Source organism: Populus euphratica, unplaced genomic scaffold, assembly GCF_000495115.2.
Source record: "Populus euphratica unplaced genomic scaffold, PopEup_1.0 scaffold14.1, whole genome shotgun sequence".
Lineage (NCBI taxonomy): Eukaryota > Viridiplantae > Streptophyta > Magnoliopsida > Malpighiales > Salicaceae > Populus > Populus euphratica.
Genome location: NW_011499876.1, coordinates 1183345 through 1205511, shown reverse-complemented (window position 1 = coordinate 1205511; position 22167 = coordinate 1183345). Strand labels below are relative to the sequence as shown.

Sequence of the window (22167 nt, the reverse complement as noted above, 5' to 3'; positions counted from 1 at the left end):
AAAAAAAATAATCCAAACTCAATCTGAATATATATGAATTTTTTATATTTGAACTTGTTTTGATATATTTTTAGATATTCATCAGATATTTATAACCCAAACTAAACCAAAAATCTAAATTCAAATGTTATAATTTAGAACCATCTTGTATATAATTAACTTAATATATATGTATTTTCTTTTTAAATTTTAATGTTATCTAAGGCAGAACAAACTAATATCTATACCCAACCAAAAATATAATATTAATTTACCATCAAACTTTACTTGAGATTAATTAGGTTTAATAATTTTCTACTTTGAATTAATTTACCATCCATATTCTTGTCTTAGAGTTTGAGTGCAAGATTGACACTAAAAAAAACTAAAGGGATGTTTGTTTTTATATTTTAAAAGTATTTTTAAAATAAATTAATTTTTTTTTTATTTTAAATTAATATATTTTTAATATTTTTAAATTATTTTGATGTGTTAAAAATAATTTTTAAAAAATAAAAAAATATTATTAATATATAATTTTAATATAAAAATTATTTAAAAATAACAGTAAAATTTAATATAAAAAATTATTTAAAAATAACAGTAAACAAGCTACCGTGACAAAATTGATTCTAGGAAAATAGTTTGCGGGTATGTTTTGAGGTTTGCTCGCTAATAAACGAAACCGAACAGGTCGAAGACTTGAAGCTGGGAAGAGTTGTGTCGTGTTGGAAGGAAGAAAAGGAAGGAGAAGGCCAAATCCAAAAAGAAATGCTAGCACCCAAACAAGTAGCAAAATCTTCAAGGGTTTTCCTCTCTTCCCTTTTTCTCTTCAACTTAAAGAACAACAACCCTCTTATCTCCACCACATCCCCATCCTTGTACTGTTGCTTTTACTATGATTACTCAACAGCTGTAGCTGCTGCTGCTGCAGCAGCAGCAGCAAGAGGAGGAGGCATTCGTGATAGAGTCACAAGTGCAAAGGACATAGCCACATCCTTCAAAGAATGGTTCAAGAAAGGAAACAACGAGTTGTTGAATCGAATTTTTGTCACAATTCAGAAACATGGTGAAGACAAAGAAGCTCTTGGGCTTGCTCTTTCGCAATTGCGTCTTCCTTTGAATGAGTCATTTGTGTTGGATGTGCTTGCTTATGGTAAAAATAGAAACGAGATTTATTCTTGTGTTAAATTCTTTGATTGGGCTGGTCATAAAGGTGGTTTCTTTCACACTCGTGTTACTTTTCATGCTTTTTTTAAGATCTTGACAGCATCGAAAGGGATGAGTGTGATGCTTGATTTCTTAGAGGTTTGTAAGGGGACAGGAGATGTTTATGTTCATCATAATATGAGATTTCAGACCGTTTTGGTGATGGGTTACGCTGTTGCTGGCAAGCCTGATGTCGCACTCCAAATGCTTGGTAGAATGCGCTTTCAAGGTCTTGATTTGGATACTTTCTCTTATCATGTGCTTCTCAATTCTTTGATTGAAGGGGTTTATTTTGAGGGTTTTGAGGCTGTCTTTAAGCAGATTTCGTTGAGGGGTTTTGAGGGTGGGGTGACCCGGGTTCTGAAGATGAAATATTTATGTAAGCAGAAATTGTTGGATGAGGCGGAGGCGTATTTTCGTGGGCTGGTCAATGAGGGTAAGGTTGACAAGTGTAGAAGAGGTGAAATGTTTGGATATGCACATGCTTTGAGTGTTCTTGTTGATGGGTTATGTCAAAATGGTTTGTTTGTCAAGGCCGGGGAGTTGATTGAGGAAATTAGCAAGTTGGAGTTGGTGCCAATGGACTCTGCTTATGGGATTTGGTTGAAGAACCTTGTCCATGCTGGAGAGATCGATGCAGCCTTCAAGTTCATGAAGAGCAAGAAGTCCTTAGAAGGGTATGTTCCAGACATTTTTTGGTGTAATTCATTGCTTTTCAGGCTTTTGAAGGATAACCGTCTTGAGGATGCTTGTGATTTGCTGATTGAGATGAAGGAGAATCAGATATCTGCTAACACCGTCACCATGAACGCTGCATTGTGTTTCTTTTGCAAAGCTGGAATGGTAGAGGTTGCACATAAGTTGTACAAGTCGAAGTTGGAGTTTGGATTCTCGCCTAATACCATGGCATATAATTATCTTATCAATTCTCTATGTGGAGTAGGGTCCTCTGTTGAAGCTTATTCTCTACTGAAGAATTCTATTAAACAAGGTTATTTCCCTGGTACAAGAGCATTTTCTATACTTGCTGATGCTTTGTGTAGACAAGGGAAGCTTGACATGGTGATGGAATTGGTTCTTCTTGCTCCATCAAAGAATTTTAGGCTCAGTGATTCCACATACGAAAGAGTCATATCAGCATTGTGCAGGGCTAGGAGGTTTGAAGATGGTTATGTGATGCATGGGGAATTTAACAGAAGGAATAGAGTTGCTACAGTAGCTACTTACAGGCAGTTGATTCATGGTTTTAGCAAGTCCAATAGGGGACATATTGCTTCTAGGCTTCTTATTGAAATGCAGGATAAGGGTCACCAGCCAACTCGGAAAATGTTCAGAGCTGTCTTTCGCTGTCTATGTGATATGGAAAATCCAGAAATGCATTTCTTCAAATTGCTGGAGATGCAATTGTACCGTCACAAATTCAACACTAAGGTTTATAACTTCTTCATTGATGAAGCTGGGCGTAGCAAGAAACCTGAACTAGCCAGAGAAGTATTTGAGATGATGCAGAGAAATGGAATCGAGCCCAATGTTGGCTCACATGTTTTTATGTTGAAGGCTTTTCTGAGGAATGGAAGAATTTCTGATGCACTAAATTTCCTTAAAGCAACGCATGATAGCAAGATGGATGAAAAGCTGTACCGTGCCATGGTTGTTGGGCTCTGTGAAGTCAAAAGAACCGATCTTGCTCTGGATTTTCTGAAGGCAATGCAGAGTAAGGAATTGGTTCCAAGCATGGAATGCTACGAGGCTGTTGTAAGGTTGCTTTGCTCAACCAAAAACTATGATATGGTGGTAAAAATTATTTATGACTTGAAGAAATGCCAGCGTAAGCTTACATCCCTTATTGGTAATGTACTTCTGTTGCATTCCCTGAAGAGTAATGAGCTATATGAGTCTTGGGTTCGATCAAGAGATCTGCAGAATGATACATCTTCTGATCTTTCAAACCTTGGACTCCTAATTAGTGCATTTTCTGGTCATCTTGAAGTGAGCCTCGAATACTTGGAAGGACTGATTGAACAGTGCTTCCCCCCCGACATCTACACTTGCAACATGTTGTTGAGGATGCTATGCATGAGGGATTTGGACCGTGCTCAGAAGTTCTTCAATAGACTACGTGACAAAGGATTTGAACCTAATCGATGGACTTTCGACATCATGGCACATGGTCATTTTAAGCATGGAAGGCAAGTTCAGGGTAGGCTATGGGTGGATGAGATGTCGAGGAAGGGGTTTGATCCAACTTAAAGTACCCTACAACTCTTTCCCCGGTAATTGCTACTTTTTGCTTAACCATTCACAGAGTTCTACAAAAAAATTTCCAGATGAAAATAAGATGCCTGAAATTGATTAATTACATGGAATATCTCATTAACCTCATGTAAATTATGATTATTATTAAAAATTGTTATCATTCCCTTCTCTTTTTATGTCTCATGGTTTTGGAAATCAATTACAAGAAAAGAAATAATGGAATTTCATTATTGTTACCATCCATTATGGCCTTAGATAAAGAATGATACAGGGCTGTCTCGAAGTTAGATTTAGATTGTATAGTTGGTGATCAAAATGAGTGGGCAAGGTTTTAAAATATCGATAGAACATGGGTTTTTTTTTTGTCCTTTTTTCTTTTTTGCGTAAGGTAGAAGGGGTTGATTTGGGGGCTTTTCTGGTGTTTGTATAGTAACTGCTAAACATCCAAAGGGGTTGATTTATACATTATTTTAAACCTGGTAGTTTTGCTATCGCCCTTGACGAGTCTCATGTGCATCGAAGTGAGCCTAAAAGTATACCAGTTTTGAATTAGAATGGAGGTTGCAACTGTTTCTGATCCTAATAGATTTTATTTTCTGAACTAGTAGAATTCCACTATACACAGATGGGATAGATGGCAATGACTGGCAGTCAAGTTGAAGGGACGCTAAATTACACATTCAATATATAGTATCTTGTTTTCATGCTTTTGACGTATATAATTCCTTACAACAAGTAATATATATTTGTACCCGCAATTCTGGATGATATATATATATATAAACTTTCTTCGCAACACACATATATAAACTTTCTTCGCAACTGTGTGTTGCTTGTTTTACGCTGTCTTACCAGGGAAATGCGTATCCTAAGCTTTCAAAGGCAGCATTTGATTGAGCAAATGTCTCTCCTAGACAGAAAGCTTTTTTTTTCCCCTCAGATACCTGAACTGGTATGGTCCTCAGTTAACGCAGCAGGGTTGAGTCCTTTACAAAGAAACAAACAATGACAATTTGGCAGAGGTCCAAAATGGACTTCTTCTGTTCTTCTTCCGCAACAAGATGCCTTGCTGATAATATAATACCAAGGAATGGCTGCGAAGACTGCATGATTGAATGATTAAACAGGTGATGTTTAATTTTATAAGTGAAATGGAAGGTTAATTGGTTGCCATTTAATCAACAGCACAAGCATAGATAGGAATATTGAAAATCAAAATATATTTATATGATAATATATCAATAAAATATGGGGTTAATTTGAATTAATTCTTTTGATTTCTTCATCGTGTATTTTTTTAAATGGGCTAAAAAAGTAAGATCAAAATGCTTCACTTTGTATTGAATAAGCTAGAATTTAGTGACCGTTAAAACTTTGGCTTGTAAACACAAAAGTACTGAATGCATTGAGATTACGTTCATAATTATTAGAAGATTTTTTCCCGGAGGATTTGCAAATTCTTCTTCTTCTTCTTCTTCTTTTTATTTTTTATTTTTTATTTTTTTATCTTTGAGAGGAGTATCCATGAATTGTTGTAATGTAATGGATCTTACCCTTGTCAGATTTCCCTGACCTGGCATTAATTTCAGTCAAATCTTCTCTCAGGTTCGTTAACCACTAGTTATATGGAGCCTCGTTTTAGGACATTGAATACATGTATTATTAATTATTAACAAAAAAAACTAAAAACTAAAAGAGATTGGTTTTTACTGTAAAACATTTCATTTCTCAACATGCAATTTGCAGATTAGGATATCATAGAATGAAACTTGATTTCTGTTTAAGCATGCTGTGCTTGGATGGGAATGAAAATGGAGATATCTTCTGTGTTTATGCTGGAACTGCAAAGAAAATTTGATAATCTTGATAGTTTAACATCTCTTGTTTCTTGAAAGTTGAAAGTAGATTGATTATGCATATTTGTGATTTTCTTCTATCTACTGAAATGTTATGACAACCAAATTTAAATATTAAAGTATTGTTGCATGTTCTGTTTGCTTCTAATAGATTTAGAGTTTTTATGTCAATAATTGTGATAAAATTATTCGCACATAATTTAAATTGTTTAGTTTTGATTGAGTTAGAATTCAACAAATAATAAGGAATATAATTTGGAAGTTCGACTGGTATAATTTGGAAGTTCACTCTTGGATTTGTTGAGGATGTTGGAGGCTAATAAGACAACCTAACACTTGTAATAATAAAAAGGAATTTAGGGCTAGTAATCTTTACCTTGATTCTTGAATTTAAAAGCTACTCGTGATATTGAAAATGATGAGTTCAATAAACCTACTAGGTTAGTTGTAAAACTAATAAGGCCACAAAGTGATTACAAATTGATTTTGAGTTTCATTTCTAGAGTTTTAGTTTCTATTTTCTACTTTTATATTAGACTTTGTTGCTTAGCCATCATGAGTAAATTAAAATAATATCAAATAGTTTACCAACTCTTACTTATATTACTCTACTTACATATGTTAAAATTTGAATGCTTGGTTATTTTAGAAATCAAGAATAACCATTCTTGATAACCACTATATAATTTTATGGATTACATGATATATTGTTTTCCTATTATAATCTTCTCTTTATCAATTATCATTAAAAATTTATGTTGGTTGTTCATATAAATAAAAGTAAATGAGCTTGCTAGTCTCTTTTAAGGATACTAGTAACTATGATAAGTATACTAAGAAATGGAACTAGAAAGTCTTTAATAACATTTCAATTTTATTTAACAACATCAAAAGTAAACTAAGTTAAGGATATAACTTAATTACAAAATATTTAATAACATTTTATTTGAATTTTTTTTATAATTTTCATCTTCATCTCTTCAAGATCTAAATCAAGATAGGATGGGGAGTCAATTCTTTATGTTTACCTATACACTTCATAATTAAATAAGAGTTTGTAGACTTGTAATTATACAGCAATGTTAAAAAACTATATAAAAAAATCCTAATATGTATTTGGTAGATATAATAAATAATTTAGATGCGGTTTGGTAGATATAATAAATAATTTAGATGCACTAGCGAATAATAACAAATCATAAGGATCTTTCAGGTTCTGGGTAAAAGAGGTTGTAATGTGTAAAGATGGTTGATTAGTCTGTGTTTATAAAAAAAAAAATCTATTTTAATGTTTTGGTTTTTAAAAAAATCAACAATAGACTCTTAAATTTGTAGGAGTTTGTTTTAAAATACCATATAAATTTAAATAAAATAATTTAGTTGTGAAATATAAGTGGTATCAAGAAACTTTTATCTATATAGCTATTAATTATTTGTTTAGTTTATATAAAAAAACATGATAGTTAATTATTTTAAAATAAAAAAATAAAACGATAAAACACACTCGAATACAAAATAAACTTAAAAACTCACTTGATCAGTAGTAAACTAATAAGATTTGTACTAAGAGAGACCAATTTCTTTCTTTACTTATTTTCTCTTCTTTGCCTTTTTTTTTTCCTTATAGTTTGTTTTTATCTCCATAAAAATCTCGTTCATTTTTAGAAAACAAACAACTATGAATATATTATTTAAAAAATATTTTTATACTTTAAACAACTCATATTATATCTTAGATATTTTAGTAAAAGCAAGTCTAAGTACAAATCCTATAAATTCACATATGCTTAAGTGAGTTTTTAAGTTTATTTTATGTTTGGGTTTTATTGCTTTATTTTTTCATTTTAAAATAATCAATTATTGTGTTTTTTTTCCAAATTAAATAAAGGATTAATAGTTATATAGATAAAAAATTTAAAAAATTTTGTTACCATGTATATTTCATAACTATGAAAAAAGTTTCAACATTTTCAAGGTGGATTTAAATTTTGTTACCATGTATATTTCATAACTGGATTCGTGTGGTATTTTAAAATAAATTCTTACATATTTGAAAGAGTATTGTTGATTTTCTTAAAAACCAAAACATCAAAGTATATTATTTTTTTTATAAACAAAGACTAATCAGTTTCTTAAAAACCAAAACATCAAAGTATATATTTTTTTTTTTTATAAACAAAGACTAATCAATTCTATCTACAAAATACAGCCTCTTTCACCCCAGAACTTGAAAGATCCCATGATTTGTTACTGTTCACAAATGCGTCTAGTTTATTTGCTATATATATCAAATATGCATTAGTCCGTTGTTGATTTTATTAAAAACCAAAACATTAAAGTATATTATGTTTCTTACAAATATAGACTAATCAACCTTGTTTACAAAATACAACCCATTTCGGCCCAAATCTGAAAGATTCTTATGATTTGTTATTGTTCACTAATGTATATGATTTATTTGCTGTATCTATTAAATATGCATTAGTAGCTTTTATCCTGTACTAGAAAAACTTATAGTAGGTCATAAATTCTGTAAACAAATGTCATATTAAAAGCTGAGGTTATTGCTAAAAAAATGAAAATAGATTTTATAGTAGAGATGGAGTCTAAAAAAATGAAGTTCTACACTATTTATGATATATTTTACGTTAGAATTTTAAATTTTTTTTTATTGATATTGACTTTGTAAAATTTAATTCTACGATTAAGTAATTTCTATAATTAATTATGTTTATTTTTATATTCCATCTTTATTTATAATTTTATTTTACAAAAAATTATTTCATTTGATGGTCATTTCAAACTATGTCCTAAATTGATCATGAGAAAGAGCAACCTTGCTCATTACATTCATATACTAGAAGACTAAAATATTTAAAAGAGTAAGGTAAGGTTGTAGAAGAACATTTTAAACAAATAAATACCAATATTTATATAGATTTATATTGCAATAAATACCAATATTTATATAGATTTATACTGCATAATTATAATTACAAGTCTGTAAGCTTTTATTTAATTACAAGATTTATAGGTGAATGTAAATAATCAACTCCTTTGCTCTATCTTGATTTAGATCTTTAAATTGAATTATGAAGAAATTCAAATAAAATGTTATTGAATATTTTTTTATCAAGTTATATCCTTTAATTTTGTAATTAAGAATATTATCTTAACTTAGTTTACTTCTGATATTGTTAATTGAAATGTCATTGAAGAAATTCCAGTTTTGTCTCTTAGTGTACTAGTTATTAGTAAATTTGAAGGAACTAGTAACTTCATCTACTTTTATTTATAAGAGTAGTCAATATGAATTTTCAATGATAAAGTGATGATTATAATTGGAAAATAATATGCCATGTAATCCATAGAGTTACATAATAGTTATCAAACCTTGACTAAATAAGAAAAAGAATGGTTGTCTTTGATTTCTAAAACAATCAAGCATTCAAATTTTAACATATAAAAGCAGAGCATAATACATAAAAGATGGTAAATCATTTGACATTACTTTAATGTGTTTATGGTGGCTCGGCAAACACATTCTAAAACAAAGTGCGAGTGATTCAATTATAGAAAATTTACTATACAAGGAGTAACTAGGGACCAAACCACTAGAAATGAAACACAAAATTAATTTAGAACCACTTTGACCATTCATATTATGGTTTTGTTAGTACTACAACTGACTTAATAGTTTTATTAAACTCATAATTTTTAATATTATAGGTAGCTTTTGAATTCAAAATTCAAGGTAAAGTTTGTTAGCTCTGAGTTCTTTTCTATTATTACAAGTGTCAGGTTGTCTTATTGGCCTCCAATATCCTAAATAAATCCAAAAGTGATTATATTGGCCAAACTTACAAATTATATTTCCTAGTACTTACAAAATCCCAACTTAATCAAAACTAGATATTTTTAAGTTTTGCATAGATAGTTTTATCACAACTATTGACATGGCATGGAAACTCTAAATCCACCAAAAACAAACATAACACATTACAAAACTTTAATATCTTAATTTAGCTGCCATAAAGTTTCTTAACTAGATAGAAAATCACAAATATACATCATCAATGTACTTTAAAGAAACTAGAGATGTTAAACCTATTTAGTGATCAAGATTATCAAATTTACTTTGTAGTTCTAGCATAAATAAAAAAGATATCATCATCCAATTATCAAATTTACTTTGTAGTTCTAGCATAAATAAAGAAGATATCATCATCCAAGCACAACATGCTCAGATAAAAGTCAAGTTTCATTTTGTGAGATCCTAATTTGCAAATTACATGTTGAGACACGAACAAAAAAGGCATGTCTTGTAAATTCATAATTTTTTTTATCACTAACCGACTAAATTGTGTTGCTATTTAGTGATACTGAGAACACACAAGAGAATCATCAACCCTAGTTTTCCTAATAAATAGACTATTTATAGTATAGATAAAGATAACTGAACCAATCAATGTATTCCATATTAACGATAGAAATCAGAGTCTTTGTCATTTTTTGACCTAGTATGCAGAAGGTTATATATTTGCAGCATCATTTTTCTGGGTACCTGAATAAGGCATTGAAGTTCAATGGTGCTAGCCAAATAAAAAGAAAGCATAAATACATATAAGTTCTTAAATAGAAGGAATATGCAAAAGGGAAGGAAGATATAAAAGAGCATGAAATACAAAGTCCACTCACCATCTCATAAAAAAAGATTAACACAGATAAAGGAACAAAATAGATCCATAAATGCATGCGGTATAAACAAGTTTTGATAGGGTTACAAAATGTTGCACTAAGTTATAAGATATACCATAAACAAATTAAACCAATATGTTTTTTATTTTATAAATTAAGAGGAAATGAAAAAGGTCAATTCAACATCTTCAAATCAAGCAGCATTACATATATAAACATAATAAAATTCTATGGATCTTTTAGTTATTGAGGTTTCAAACTAAATATATAAAAATTAAGTTTACTTATTCAGAATTCTCTAAAATTCTCAAAACTAACATTCTTGCTACTTTTAAATAAAACTATTTGAAACACCAATTAACCTAATTTTTAATCAATTAATCTAATCTTTAATCAATTAACATGCCATTAATTCAATTCATTAATTTCTAAACACCAATTAACCTAATCTTTAATCAATAAACATCTCTTTCATAATAAATCTAAGATTTCACATTCCTATATTTTCAAAAAACATGTCATCAAGTATCTAATCATACATAAATCTCATATGTCACCCTACTTGTAATAAATTAAACTCATACATCATTAGTTAACACAAAGATTTCTAGAATTCTATATCCCTACAATATTTTTATAGCTATGAATTTCATGCATTCTCGTAAATTTTATCTCAATCAATTCATTTAATTCAACATAAATTTCTAAATTATTCTTAAAACCTCACACATGGCCGTCCACTTTTTTAGGATTAGAAATTCAAAATTCTACTTCAATTTCAATTTATTTCCTAATTCAACAATTTTAAATACTAAATCACCACAATTCTAACCAACAACAATCAATTCATGCAAATTCAACAAAATATGACACACCAAATTTGGGGGTTTTCTTTCACTTTCAAATACAAATCAATTAAATGCAATAAACTCACAAAATCATCTTATCCAGGAATAATTAAACTTTATTTAATGAGTTCAATGTAAGTTCTTTCACCAATTAACCTTTTTCTCCAAAAATTTACTCCTCACTTTTATTTCCCAAGCTTCAAACCCTTCTCTTTCACTCTAGGTTTCCTAATTTAATTGCTCTCCTTGATAAAAATCCACTCAAGAAAATTTTCATTAACTTTAATCTTTGAGAAATGAAGAAAAATAGAGGAGAAGAAAGATTATTCATGGCAATTTTTTCCTCCTTAATCCCGTCACCTTCTCTCTTTTTAATGGGGAGGGAAAAAAAAAATTTATTTTAAAAATTAAACCTTCTCTCTTTTTAATGGGGAGGGAAAACTTTTTTCTTATTTTAAAAATTACCACTTATTTAATTCCCTTGTATGTTTTTTTCCATCAAATCCCTCCGTCGGTATTTTTCATGCATCAAATCTTTTATTATTTCATTCAATTTTATCATAGTTATCTCAAAATTTTCCATCAATTATCATAATAAAATTTACCTTAAATTTTATTTTATTTTTTGTTGACAAATACATTGTTATGCACAAGGTTCACACCGATAGTCAATGTTTTTGCATAAAAAATATTTTTTATTGCATTTGAGGTTTTTCACTAAATAACCAAGAATTTTCACCAATAGTGACACAAAATTTATATTTTAATTTTAATTTAAATCTTTTTTTTTATTTTCCAGGAATTACGCTCTTTATCATTGGTTGACATTTTGTCTTGCAATTTATTATTTTATTTCATCTGATGATTAAGATAATTTACTAAATGCCTTCATCTCTAATTGTAATTTTTTTTCTCTTACATTTATTATTTTTTAATTAAGAATTATTTTATTTAACACTGGTTTATACTTTTGGATAAGTGATTTCTAATAATAGTTATTTTTGTTTTAACCTTGAGATAATTTAAAGGAAAATATTTAAGGTTGTTAACCATATGTTTTATATAGGAGTCTCATAGCAATGATGTATTCATTTTGAGATGGATCTTTCTAGGTAATAGGATTTTTTAAGTGTTATAAGTATTTTTAATATCCCTTTTATGTTTATGGATTGTAAGTCGTCGTGCCAAAGCGTGGTTATCTTTTGTTGTTTGAGCTTTATGATATATCTATAAATATTATTGGTCGTTTAGAATTTTAAATGTTTCTCTTTTTATAAAATATCAGCTTATGATTCTTGTAATCCTATTTTGATATTTATGTATTCTTTGTATTGCTTTTTCGTTGATTGTGTTCAAAGTTTAAGTGTTGCTTTTTTTATTATATCTTTTCTTTATTATTATTATAGTGAAATCACAGTATTTTTCTTTCTTATGAGCAAGTATTGACTTTGAGAAATAGAAATATGCTTTTATATGAATATGCAAAATATAAAATCTAATTTTATAAATGTCTATAAGTATTTATCATCTTCTGGTTTATTATCATTATGTTAATTGTTTTCTTTTATGTATTATGCATTCAAGAAAAAATACATCCAAGTAGTTGTATTAGTGATCATGGCATGAATTTAGATGATAATTATAAAGAAACATATAATATAGAAGTCATTGGCCAAGGTTCAATCAATGAGAACAAAGCAGGGCATCCTTTCTTTAGTAAAGCTCATTTTAGATAAAATTATAAAAGTAGTTGTATTAGTGATCATGGCATGAACTTAGGTGATAATTATAAAGAAACATATTAGAATATAGAGACAACTTATCTATATAATTACTATTTTATATCATGATATTATTTATTTGTGTTGAGTTATTTTAAGTTTTATAATTATATGAAAACAACTTGCTTAAATTGATTTTCAAATTCATCTATATTGAAGCTACTAATTCCATTATCTTTATGATGAAGTGGTCATTTAAAGAATCATTGTTTAAATAGAGTCAATTTAAAAAGCATCCTGAATAGATGTATATTGTAGATGTTTGGTGGGAAAAGTTTAAAATTAGATAAATAATCTTTAGTTAAAGTTACTAGTTTTATAAATTTTCAAAACTAGTTGATGTATGAAATCAATTAAGAAAAAATTATGGCAGTACATGAGCAACGAAACACTTATCAAGAGAATGGAAAAACTATAACATAACTAGATAAGTTTAAATTAACTAATGTTATATTATTGTGAACTTGTTTCTTTTATTTTCTTACTTAATTTCTGTTTAATAAATTCTCATATCTGGTTACCTAAATTCTAATATCTGGTTACGTAATTTTTTATACAATCTCCACAAACAAACAATTAGAAAAGACAATTCTAGTTTGAGGCCTATTACAAAAACATAACAATCTCCACAAACAAACAATTAGAAAAGCCAACTCTAGTGACATAGCTATGTGAAAAATCTATAAATTGAGGCCTATTACAAAAACATGGTGCTTTTTTATAATTAGATTTTTTTAAAAATAAATTTATTCAAATGATGTTTAAATAATTATTTAATTATGCCATTATTTTCAAATAATATTAGCATATTTTATGGTAATATTAACAATTTCTTTTCAAATAATTATATATAAACCTTGAATAATCAATGCAGATGAAATATCTATTTTTTATTTTTTTGTTTTTGAATTTTTTTATAATTTTTCTCAGGTTTATTTTTTTTTAATATATTTATGTCAAAATTATTGATTCATTATTTTTTATTTATCAAAACTTAGATTATGATAAGTTTTTATTTAAAAAAATATTTTAATAAAAAATATTGTAAAAAAGACATTAATTAATAAAGGAAAAAGGGTTTGATTAAATAGATACCTAATTTATTGCTAAAATATTTTTGATATTTATTTTAATTACTCTAAGTTTTTATGCAGTAAGAACATAGATAAAAAAAATATTTTTTATTGAAAAAATACATTTATAAGAGAAGAAGAATTGAAACATAAAAATTAGTTTTTTTACTAAATATAAATTATAACTTTTCTTATAAAAAATAAAATTTAATTATCATATAATTAAATAAAAAAACTTCAAGAGTGCCCAATGGCACAAGATGAAATTTATTAATATATATCTATTTTTTAACTTTGCATTTTGGTTTTTAGTTAACATTCCTAGCTCTTTTACACTTTATTTGTTTATATAATTTTTATTTTATTTTATTTAACAAATATTTTAAATTTTCATTTTTCAATTAAAAAATTCTATTAAATAAAAAAACATGTTTGTGATATCTATATATTTTTTTATATTAAAAATTAATTTAAAATCTTATCCACAGGATACCGTGATTTGTCGAAGACAATAATCCATGTCATGTGTTAGGAGATTCCGAGATTCATTGGACCTCGAATTGCACACGTAGGGTATGGTTTAGGGATTGGGTCAGTGCATGCCTGTGGTTTCATAAGAGACAATTGAGTCCCTGTATTTGATTTTGGCGTCTTTTTCCATCCCTTTACCACCAGCCTCTTCAATTTAGTGTCGAAATAGATTTTGACCGTTGAGGACACGTGTCACTCAGACAATGTACTTTTTTTGAAAACTTTTATTTTTTTTGTTTTTACAGGTTAGATTAATAAATATAATTTTAATTAGAACACTTTTTTTGAAAACTTTTTTTTTTTTTTTGTTTTTACTGGTTAGAATGCTAGATTAGTAAATATAATTTTAATTAGAATTATTTTTTGGACATATTTTATTATAATGAAATTTAAAATAATTGACCATTTTATAATATGAACCGATTTATATTAACATTTAGTCAATTTTTTTAATTTTTTGTTGTAAAATTTAAATTAGCCAATTAAAATATGAACTCGTCGGAATTAAAAAAAAAAACATAGAAAAAAAGGCATGTTTAAACTAGTCAAAATCAACCCTAAAGTGTTGATTTTTTTTTAATTAAAACATCTATTAGATTTTTTTTTTTTAAAAAAAGGGATTAACCCGAGATTTTACAACTATGATTTTGTCTTTTCCATGTATCTCTTCAATCTACCATCACTGTATTTTTTTGGCTTCTATGTAGTAAAGCCAGCTATTATATGATCCTTGACCCTAAGGGAGGAGCTCCAATATTCTTGAAGTGGGGCCCTGTCTATGCCTGTTTTTAGCCAACATCTTGATGAGTATCAGTGTTTGGATAAAAATAGATGGGAAAAAAGGTTTGTGCATGGAGGGACCTCGCTCCAATACCAAGACATGTCTGAGACATGTTTTTTTTCCGGACATTTCCTGATGGGAACAGCTTCTCCATTACATTTTGTAATAGGTTTTTGCCCATGGACTTTCCTGATAGAGCCTTTGATTATGTTCCAGATGCACTCATCACTTCATAGAAGTTAGATTGCTAGCTAGGAAACACCTCTCTTCTTCAAGAGCTCTAGCAAAGTAAGTGATGAACTCCCCCATGATCAAGGAAAGTGCTTAATTGAGGAGGATGCAATGGATCTTCTTTGGGACCCTTGAAATTTGCTTCTTAACTATATCGTTAGAAACTTAAAAAAATTGTTATGAGCTTGGGATTGCTTGATGCTCAACACAAGCTGCCTTTATAGCATTATTCTAATTATAGATTGGTTCCCTATTTTTTTCACTTCATTTTACAAAACTCCCTTAAGAGGGAGCCTACTTCCTGCAGCGAGGCCGGAAGGAAAGAGAGGAGAAGGTAAAAAAGAAGAAGAAGGGCTGATGATAAAGGGAGATCCCTTGACATTTTTATATTCCTGTGCCTATCTTACAAGCCTATATAATATGTAGTGTGATGAAAGCATATTCTTTTGATCAAGGAGTGGTATAAAAATCAGCTAAGGGATGCTCTCATCCCCAACATGTTTTGGAGAGTTGGTGAAGCCATAGTTGTCACCATGGGTACCTTGTTGTGTTGTGGTGGATACAGATGTTGGACTGTAAGAATACCATCGAGCCCAGAATAGATAGTTGAGGAAGTTGAGGAAGCCAAGGACTGCTAGCATCCAGTAGAAAAGATCTAGCCTGTCTTTGTTGAGATCATTGTCACTAAGCCAGCCTTTATTTGTAGAGCTTGAGGAGGTGACCTTGTTCACCAAAGAAACTAGCAAGGAGCTCAAGTAAAAACCAAACGAGTAGGAGCAATATGTGATAGCTGTTAAGAATGCTTGCATCCCTTTTAAAGACTGTTTGTAGAAGAACTCGATGAGACCAACAGCAGTGAGCATTTCTGACAATCCAAATATTAGAAACTGTGGGGTGATCCAAAAGATGGACAGTATCTTGTTTGAATCTACAGCCGAATCCCTTCTCTTCTTCTCCATAATGGCAGCGGAAACCATGGAAAAGGTAACAAAAAAGAGGCCAGCTCCTATCCTTTGCAAAGGCGATATTCCGGATTCATGACCAGTGATTTTTCTTGCAAAAGGTACAAAGAAAGTTTCATATAGAGGGACTACAAAGATGAGAATGATGTAAGGGATAGATTGGAGTGAAGCTGGAGGGATGTGGAAGGATTTGGTAAGTTGGGTGTCCATGGCACTCCCTTGTTGGACTGAGAATGTCTGGAGTTGAGCTAAGATGGTGTTGAAAACTATGGTGCAAGCAAAAATGGGAATGGCTGAGATCAGTATCTTCACTTGCTCCACTTGAGTGACACTGCATAATCTCCATGGACCCTCCTTCCTGTTGATTCCATCTTCAACTTTGATGCAGGCCTTGTCCAAGAACCTGGAATTTAGTTCAAGAGAGATTAATGTAATTTTTAAAAGGATTAATTAAAAGAAACAAAAATACAAGTTAATTTGGCACTTGTTTCTGCTTAATTAATTCAGAAAAATTCTGAATTACCTGAACCTTTGTGTATGAACTAGCCTGCAAGGATCAGAAGATGGGTCTACCAGGCCATTACTTGGCACGCTGTTTTGGCTTCCATGAAGCATCTGCGGATTAGCGGGACAAATGTGCTTTCTCTTGAACATGGCCGCCACAAAAACCTGAGAAACCCCAGACAGACCATAAATTAATAGTCCAATTAGACTATTAGAAAAATGAAAGGTCCAGCATTCTTTCATAATTATTCTATAGAAAGTAGGATTAAAATGGCTGGAACAACTTTTTCCATGACCATGAGTCAGCAGACACCCTTTCTGCTATTGTCTATATAATCTCATGTTAGGCAAGAAATTAAGGCGCAAGTAGCTCTGGTTTTCTATTTTTGTCTATCCCAAGATGACCGTGTAGCCAAAGCATCAACTCATGTATTCATTTATCTGAAAGCATAATTAAGCAAGACAAAATTGCGGACACAAGCAGCAACATCAAACAGTTGAGTCCACAACATAAAAAATCCGAACAACCACTAACTTCCGATTCTTGATGGATACCAAAAGAGGCACTAACCAATATGCAAGTGCACGTTCTCTCTTTCTCTGTTAGAATTTAGAGAGAAAACCATGATTTTAATCTACAAGAGTGCATGCATTTCGAACAAAGGTAGCTCATTTTGGTGCTCTTGCAAAGCAGCAGGAGTTAGGATTTGAATTGCATGCACTTTGTAGCCAGAGATAATGCACGAAAGAAAAGGTTAAGGTATATTACCTGAGCTATGGGGGTGAAAATGCTTCCTTGAGGGGCTTTGTTCCTGTAATATAGAGTACCGGAAACCAAGCTGATCAATCCCATTGCCATGACAGCTGCAGAGACTCCGAAGCCAACATCCATTCCAGAATTTGTTTGAACCCATACTAGGAGTGTTAGAGCAAAAAGTTCACCCATGGAGAAAGCAAAATAGGCAGCATTGAAGTAGGTAGAGAGCTTCTTGGATTGCTTTGGATTACTTTGATTGAACTGATCACCCCCATGAGCAATCATGTTGGGTTTAACGCATCCACTCCCCAGGGCCACCATGTACAGGGCTACAAAAAAGATCAAGGTCTTGAATCCTTTAGCTTCTATACAGTTTTCTCCACCAGTTAACATGTTACACTGGGGTGGCTTTAGTTGGGGAAGATGAGCTTGAACTGATAGTAATATGAAACCCTACGAATTCAACGAACAAAAGAGAGAGTGTTCATCAGAAGGAATCTTCATTACTTATACACAGACAATTTCTTCCTCATAATTCTTCATTTGTCCTTTGCATACATACATACGAGTTCGTCTTGTGCTAAACTATAGAAGGGAAAATACGTATGCAAAGCTTAAAAGGAGCCCTTACAGAAAGTTCCACGAAACCAAAGATGAGCATGGTCCAGAAGCACCCAAGATAAGAGTCTGAGAGGTAACCACCAAGGAGGGCCAGTATAAAGATAGTTCCAACAAAGTTTGTCACTATGTTTGCAGACTTTGACAAAGAGAAGTGCATCTCATTTATCACATATGTTATGAGGTTGTTCCCGACAGCAGCTATTGCCATTATCTCAAATCCTTGAAGCCCTGAGATTCCATGCCAGAAAATACATCAAGTGTTTGCAGAAAAGGGTAGACAATATCATGACTTATCATAGAGAGAATCAAGTCATATCCTTACTTTATGCCAAAAAAACTTGTTGCTTTCACATGGCAAAGTTAATAACCAAGAAAAGGGAAACCATGAAACAGCAGGATCTGCTGGGGAAGAAATAAGACGTACCAAGAACAAATGCCGCTGCTCTCATGCCACCATGCTTGTTGGGATTGGAGGGCTTGCCTCTCCAATCAACTGTAATCTCTTCACTCATCACACACACGCTCTCTCCCTTGGTATCATGTCTCCTTGCCTCCATGTCCATTTCTCTTGCACCTCTTAGCTCCTTCTCCTCAGACAGAAAAATGTAAGAAAGAATTGTTGTCTTTACTCCTATGCTGAAACTGAGGCAGGAGTATTGTCCTAAATATAGAAGGTTCAAGCCCTCCTTGAAACTTCTAAACCTACACGCAGCCCAACAAACGTGGATATCACCCATGCCAAGAAGGGAAAAAAAACAAAAAACAAAAAGTGGTGTTGCTTGGTATGATTATTGGCCTGGCTAAGTCGTCAAAACGCCAATTTAATATATTTTTTTATCAGTAAAACGTGATTTTAATCACTAAGACAAATACTCGATTAGCTTGCGCACTTGGAACTTCGAAGAAAGTGTGTTGTGTTGGTGTACAGAGCTGAGGAGTGGCCTTCTGGACTTGCATTAATGTTTGGTGGTCCACCTTCTATTTTAACTAATCTTATGGTAAGAAAGTGTGTTGTGTTGTTGGACAGAGTTCTGAGTTTTATTTATTTATTTATTTTTCTCACACTCTTCTTGATCTATTCTCCTTCTTTTTTTCCATCCATTTTCATTTTTTTAATGCAATCACAACATAAGAATCAACACATTAGCTCTCATTAATCGAAAACTTAGTGTCCCTCCCTGCATCACCAGCCCCCTTCTCGTTTAATTGCCACTAAGTGCAGCAAGATAAAATAAAATTAGCATGTTGAAAGTGTTTTACTTTTCTTTTCCTTTTCTTTTTTAATGAAACTGAGATTCTTTTGTTACACAATCCATTTTAAGGATCAATGAACTTATCAATTAAGTGGCTACATGGGTGGATGTTTTTCTTTAGAGATAAATTATATCTTAAAATTTTATTAATGTAAATTTTTAAATTGACATAAATTTTTAACATAGTATCAAAAATTTAATAATCAAGTAGTCACAAGTTCAAATTTTATCATTTATATTTATTTAATAAAAATTAAATATAAAATAACATAAATTTTTGTCAGTTTTAAATTTAAAAAACTTTTATTTAAAAAAATATATTAAAAAATAATATAAATCTTATCTTGAAACCTCACATAGCAATAACTAATTATCAAGGTGAGATAATTCAATAATATATGTTGTTCATATTCCAACCTACCATCTATATATAAAAAAAATTACCGTCTAAATTTTAAATGAATTTGGCTTTGTGTTTAATGATTTAATTTGTCTACCACACTATTTTAACAATGTTAATTGAATTTTGTTTTGTGCTTCTTAAATTATTCGACAAGGTTTGGCTTAATTCTAGGACAAGAGACCTTCCTTGTCGAGGAGAAAAGAAGTAGAAAATCCTTAAAGCAAGCCTCCTTGGAAAATCTAGAGACTAAAAGTTTCTGAGTACAAATGTATATGCTAACATGGCCTGTCGAAATTAGTGGAGGATGCAAAACAACAGTGTACAGAAAGGGTGATGGATGCTGCCTTTTCTTGATCACATGCTCAGTGTACAGTACACAACACCGATAGTTAGCTTATTCTTACATTTTATATCTAGTTTTTAATCTATTTTTATATAAGTTTAATGGTTTTTAACTTGTTCTTACATATTGGATTGTTTTTCAATCTATCTTAACGTCACCTATTCTTCTTTTAAATGATAGAAATACTCTCATGTGAGGAACTCAAACATAATCTAATTTATTTAAAAAAAAATAGCCATGGAAAAGTGATTTTTAACAGAATATGAGATTTCTTTTCTTTTTCAAATTTCCTGTTTTATATATATATAAATTAGGTGGGTTTGTGATTAATAAGATTCTTTTAGGAAAATAAATATTAATATCCTTGGTTAATTTATTATGCCTTTATAGTTTTTTTTTGTCTTATTTATAGGGAACAGGGTTCCTTTTTTTTCCTATTAGTATTTGTATTATTATAATTTTCAAAAAAAATTTATATAAAAAGTTATAATAGGTATTTCGCAAATGAAGACTTAACTTAATAAAAACATATTAAAAACTAGACATAAAATATAAGAATAAGTTTAAATAATTCACATATTTAATTTGCCTTCTTTTCTCATTTTAAAAAATCTATATGTTTTAGATGAAATGAAATATGCCTTAATAAAATCTTATCCAAGATAAGTTCTGAATCATATATCAAAATGATCAATCTAAATTTTTTTTTAAAAAAATAAAATAAGAGTGTTTTGATAAAAAAAAAATATTTAAAAACAAAGTCAACAGATTAATTATCATGTTTTAATTGGAAATCAACCTGAATCGGTTTAGATTCCAGATAAATCGGACACCGAATCTACCCATAGACAGGTTTTGAAACAATGCAACAAGGTGAATGTATGGTACTGATATTTATACATTAACCAATAAAATAGATTTTAAATTATGTTCACTAAATGGCCTGCAAACTATACAGTACTTAACGAGGATATGCCGACCATAGTGTAAGAGACAGAGAAAGTGGCGAAGGGGTAGGTAATTGGGCTACAAATCCTCTGGCTAATTAGTGATTAAGAATTATGGAACTTTGAATTAGTTTTGCATGGTGCATCATACTGTTGATGATACTAATTATTTTATTATAGTATGGATGTTGGAGGGAGCACAAAAAAGGGAAACCAAGTCAAAAAGGTTGTCTGTTCCCATGAACAACAAAAGGAAATGGTTATGAACTTTTTGACATGAGACGCTCAAATTAATTTATGTTAATCAAGCCCTTTCTTTCCATAGTTGGGTTTCAATGTGATGTGGTTTAATTAACTCATTTCTAAGTCGTAATAAAAAGTTCAGTATATTTTGAGTTCAAGTTACTATATATATTTTTTTGTAAGAGTATGCTTATTTAAATATATAAAGTATGCTTTTCTAAAATAGAGTTTCCTCAAATTAAAAAAAAAAGGTTTAATTAACCTGTTTTTTAGTATTTTTTATTTTTAAAAAATATTAAATTAATATTTTCAAGTGTTTTTTATGATTTTAATGTTCTGATATAAAAATTAAAAAATGATTTTAATATATTTTTAATTAAAAATATCTTCACAAAAATATTTTACCACAACATACGTTTGATACAAGCAAAGTACATTATAATTAATGCATCATCTATTAGAACATGAAAATAATATTATACAATATCTCCTTCATGGTTGCATATGTGTTCTCCAAAAACCTACACAAATATGACATTATATAAGTTAAAGGTGGAGGGACCAGGTGGGAGGATGCGAAGGAGGAAGAGGGCACATTACTCTCACTCTCATGTATGTAGGTCAACTTGATTCTTGATTTTTTGTTTGTGTAATTTGAGTTATTTTTTAAAATATTTTTTATTTGAAATCTTATTAAATTAATATTTTATTAATATTTTAATATACTAATATCAAAAATCTAAAAATATTATTTTAATATATTTTTAATTAAAAATTATTTTTAAAAACATCATTGCACCAAATTATAAAACCGACAACACACAAAGTGATAAACAAGTCAGAGTTATTAAATCAAACGTTGACTTTGATAAATTATCGATTAAAAAAGTT

General features: G+C 30.0%; 2 protein-coding genes across 3 annotated transcripts; one reads left to right on the top strand and one right to left on the bottom strand.

The window, feature by feature from the left end:
• Positions 1-630: 630 nt before the first annotated feature.
• LOC105128441 (Pentatricopeptide repeat (PPR) superfamily protein) lies at positions 631-4708 on the top strand. Of its 2 annotated transcripts, none has more exons than XM_011030111.1 (2): positions 631-3461; positions 4385-4708. In XM_011030111.1, exon 1 carries the CDS (start codon positions 751-753, stop codon positions 3436-3438), a length of 2688 nt encoding a protein of 895 aa, XP_011028413.1. In that variant the 5' UTR covers positions 631-750; the 3' UTR covers positions 3439-3461; positions 4385-4708. The 2 variants fall into 2 exon arrangements, with proteins under 2 accessions (XP_011028413.1, XP_011028414.1); XM_011030112.1 differs by lacking the exon at positions 4385-4708 and adding an exon at positions 4300-4317.
• Positions 4709-15437: 10729 nt separating this feature from the next.
• Positions 15438-18855, bottom strand: LOC105128438 (protein NRT1/ PTR FAMILY 4.3). Its single transcript, XM_011030106.1, has 5 exons — positions 18512-18855; positions 18098-18315; positions 17479-17919; positions 16729-16874; positions 15438-16608 (listed from the first exon to the last, which is right to left on the bottom strand). The coding sequence occupies exons 1-5, from the start codon at positions 18822-18824 to the stop codon at positions 15717-15719; spliced, it is 2010 nt and encodes a 669-aa protein (XP_011028408.1). The 5' UTR covers positions 18825-18855; the 3' UTR covers positions 15438-15716.
• Positions 18856-22167: the final 3312 nt, after the last annotated feature.

Coding starts and splice junctions, on each gene's coding strand:
- LOC105128441 (XM_011030111.1), top strand. CDS start 751: ATGCTAGCACCCAAACAAGTAGCAAAATCTTCAAGGGTTTTCCTCTCT.
- LOC105128438 (XM_011030106.1), bottom strand. CDS start 18,824: ATGGGTGATATCCACGTTTGTTGGGCTGCGTGTAGGTTTAGAAGTTTC. Junction 18,316..18,511: donor AGCAGCGGCATTTGTTCTTG/GTACGTCTTATT, acceptor ATGGAATCTCAG/GGCTTCAAGGATTTGAGATA. Junction 16,609..16,728: donor GTTCATACACAAAGGTTCAG/GTAATTCAGAAT, acceptor ACTAAATTCCAG/GTTCTTGGACAAGGCCTGCA.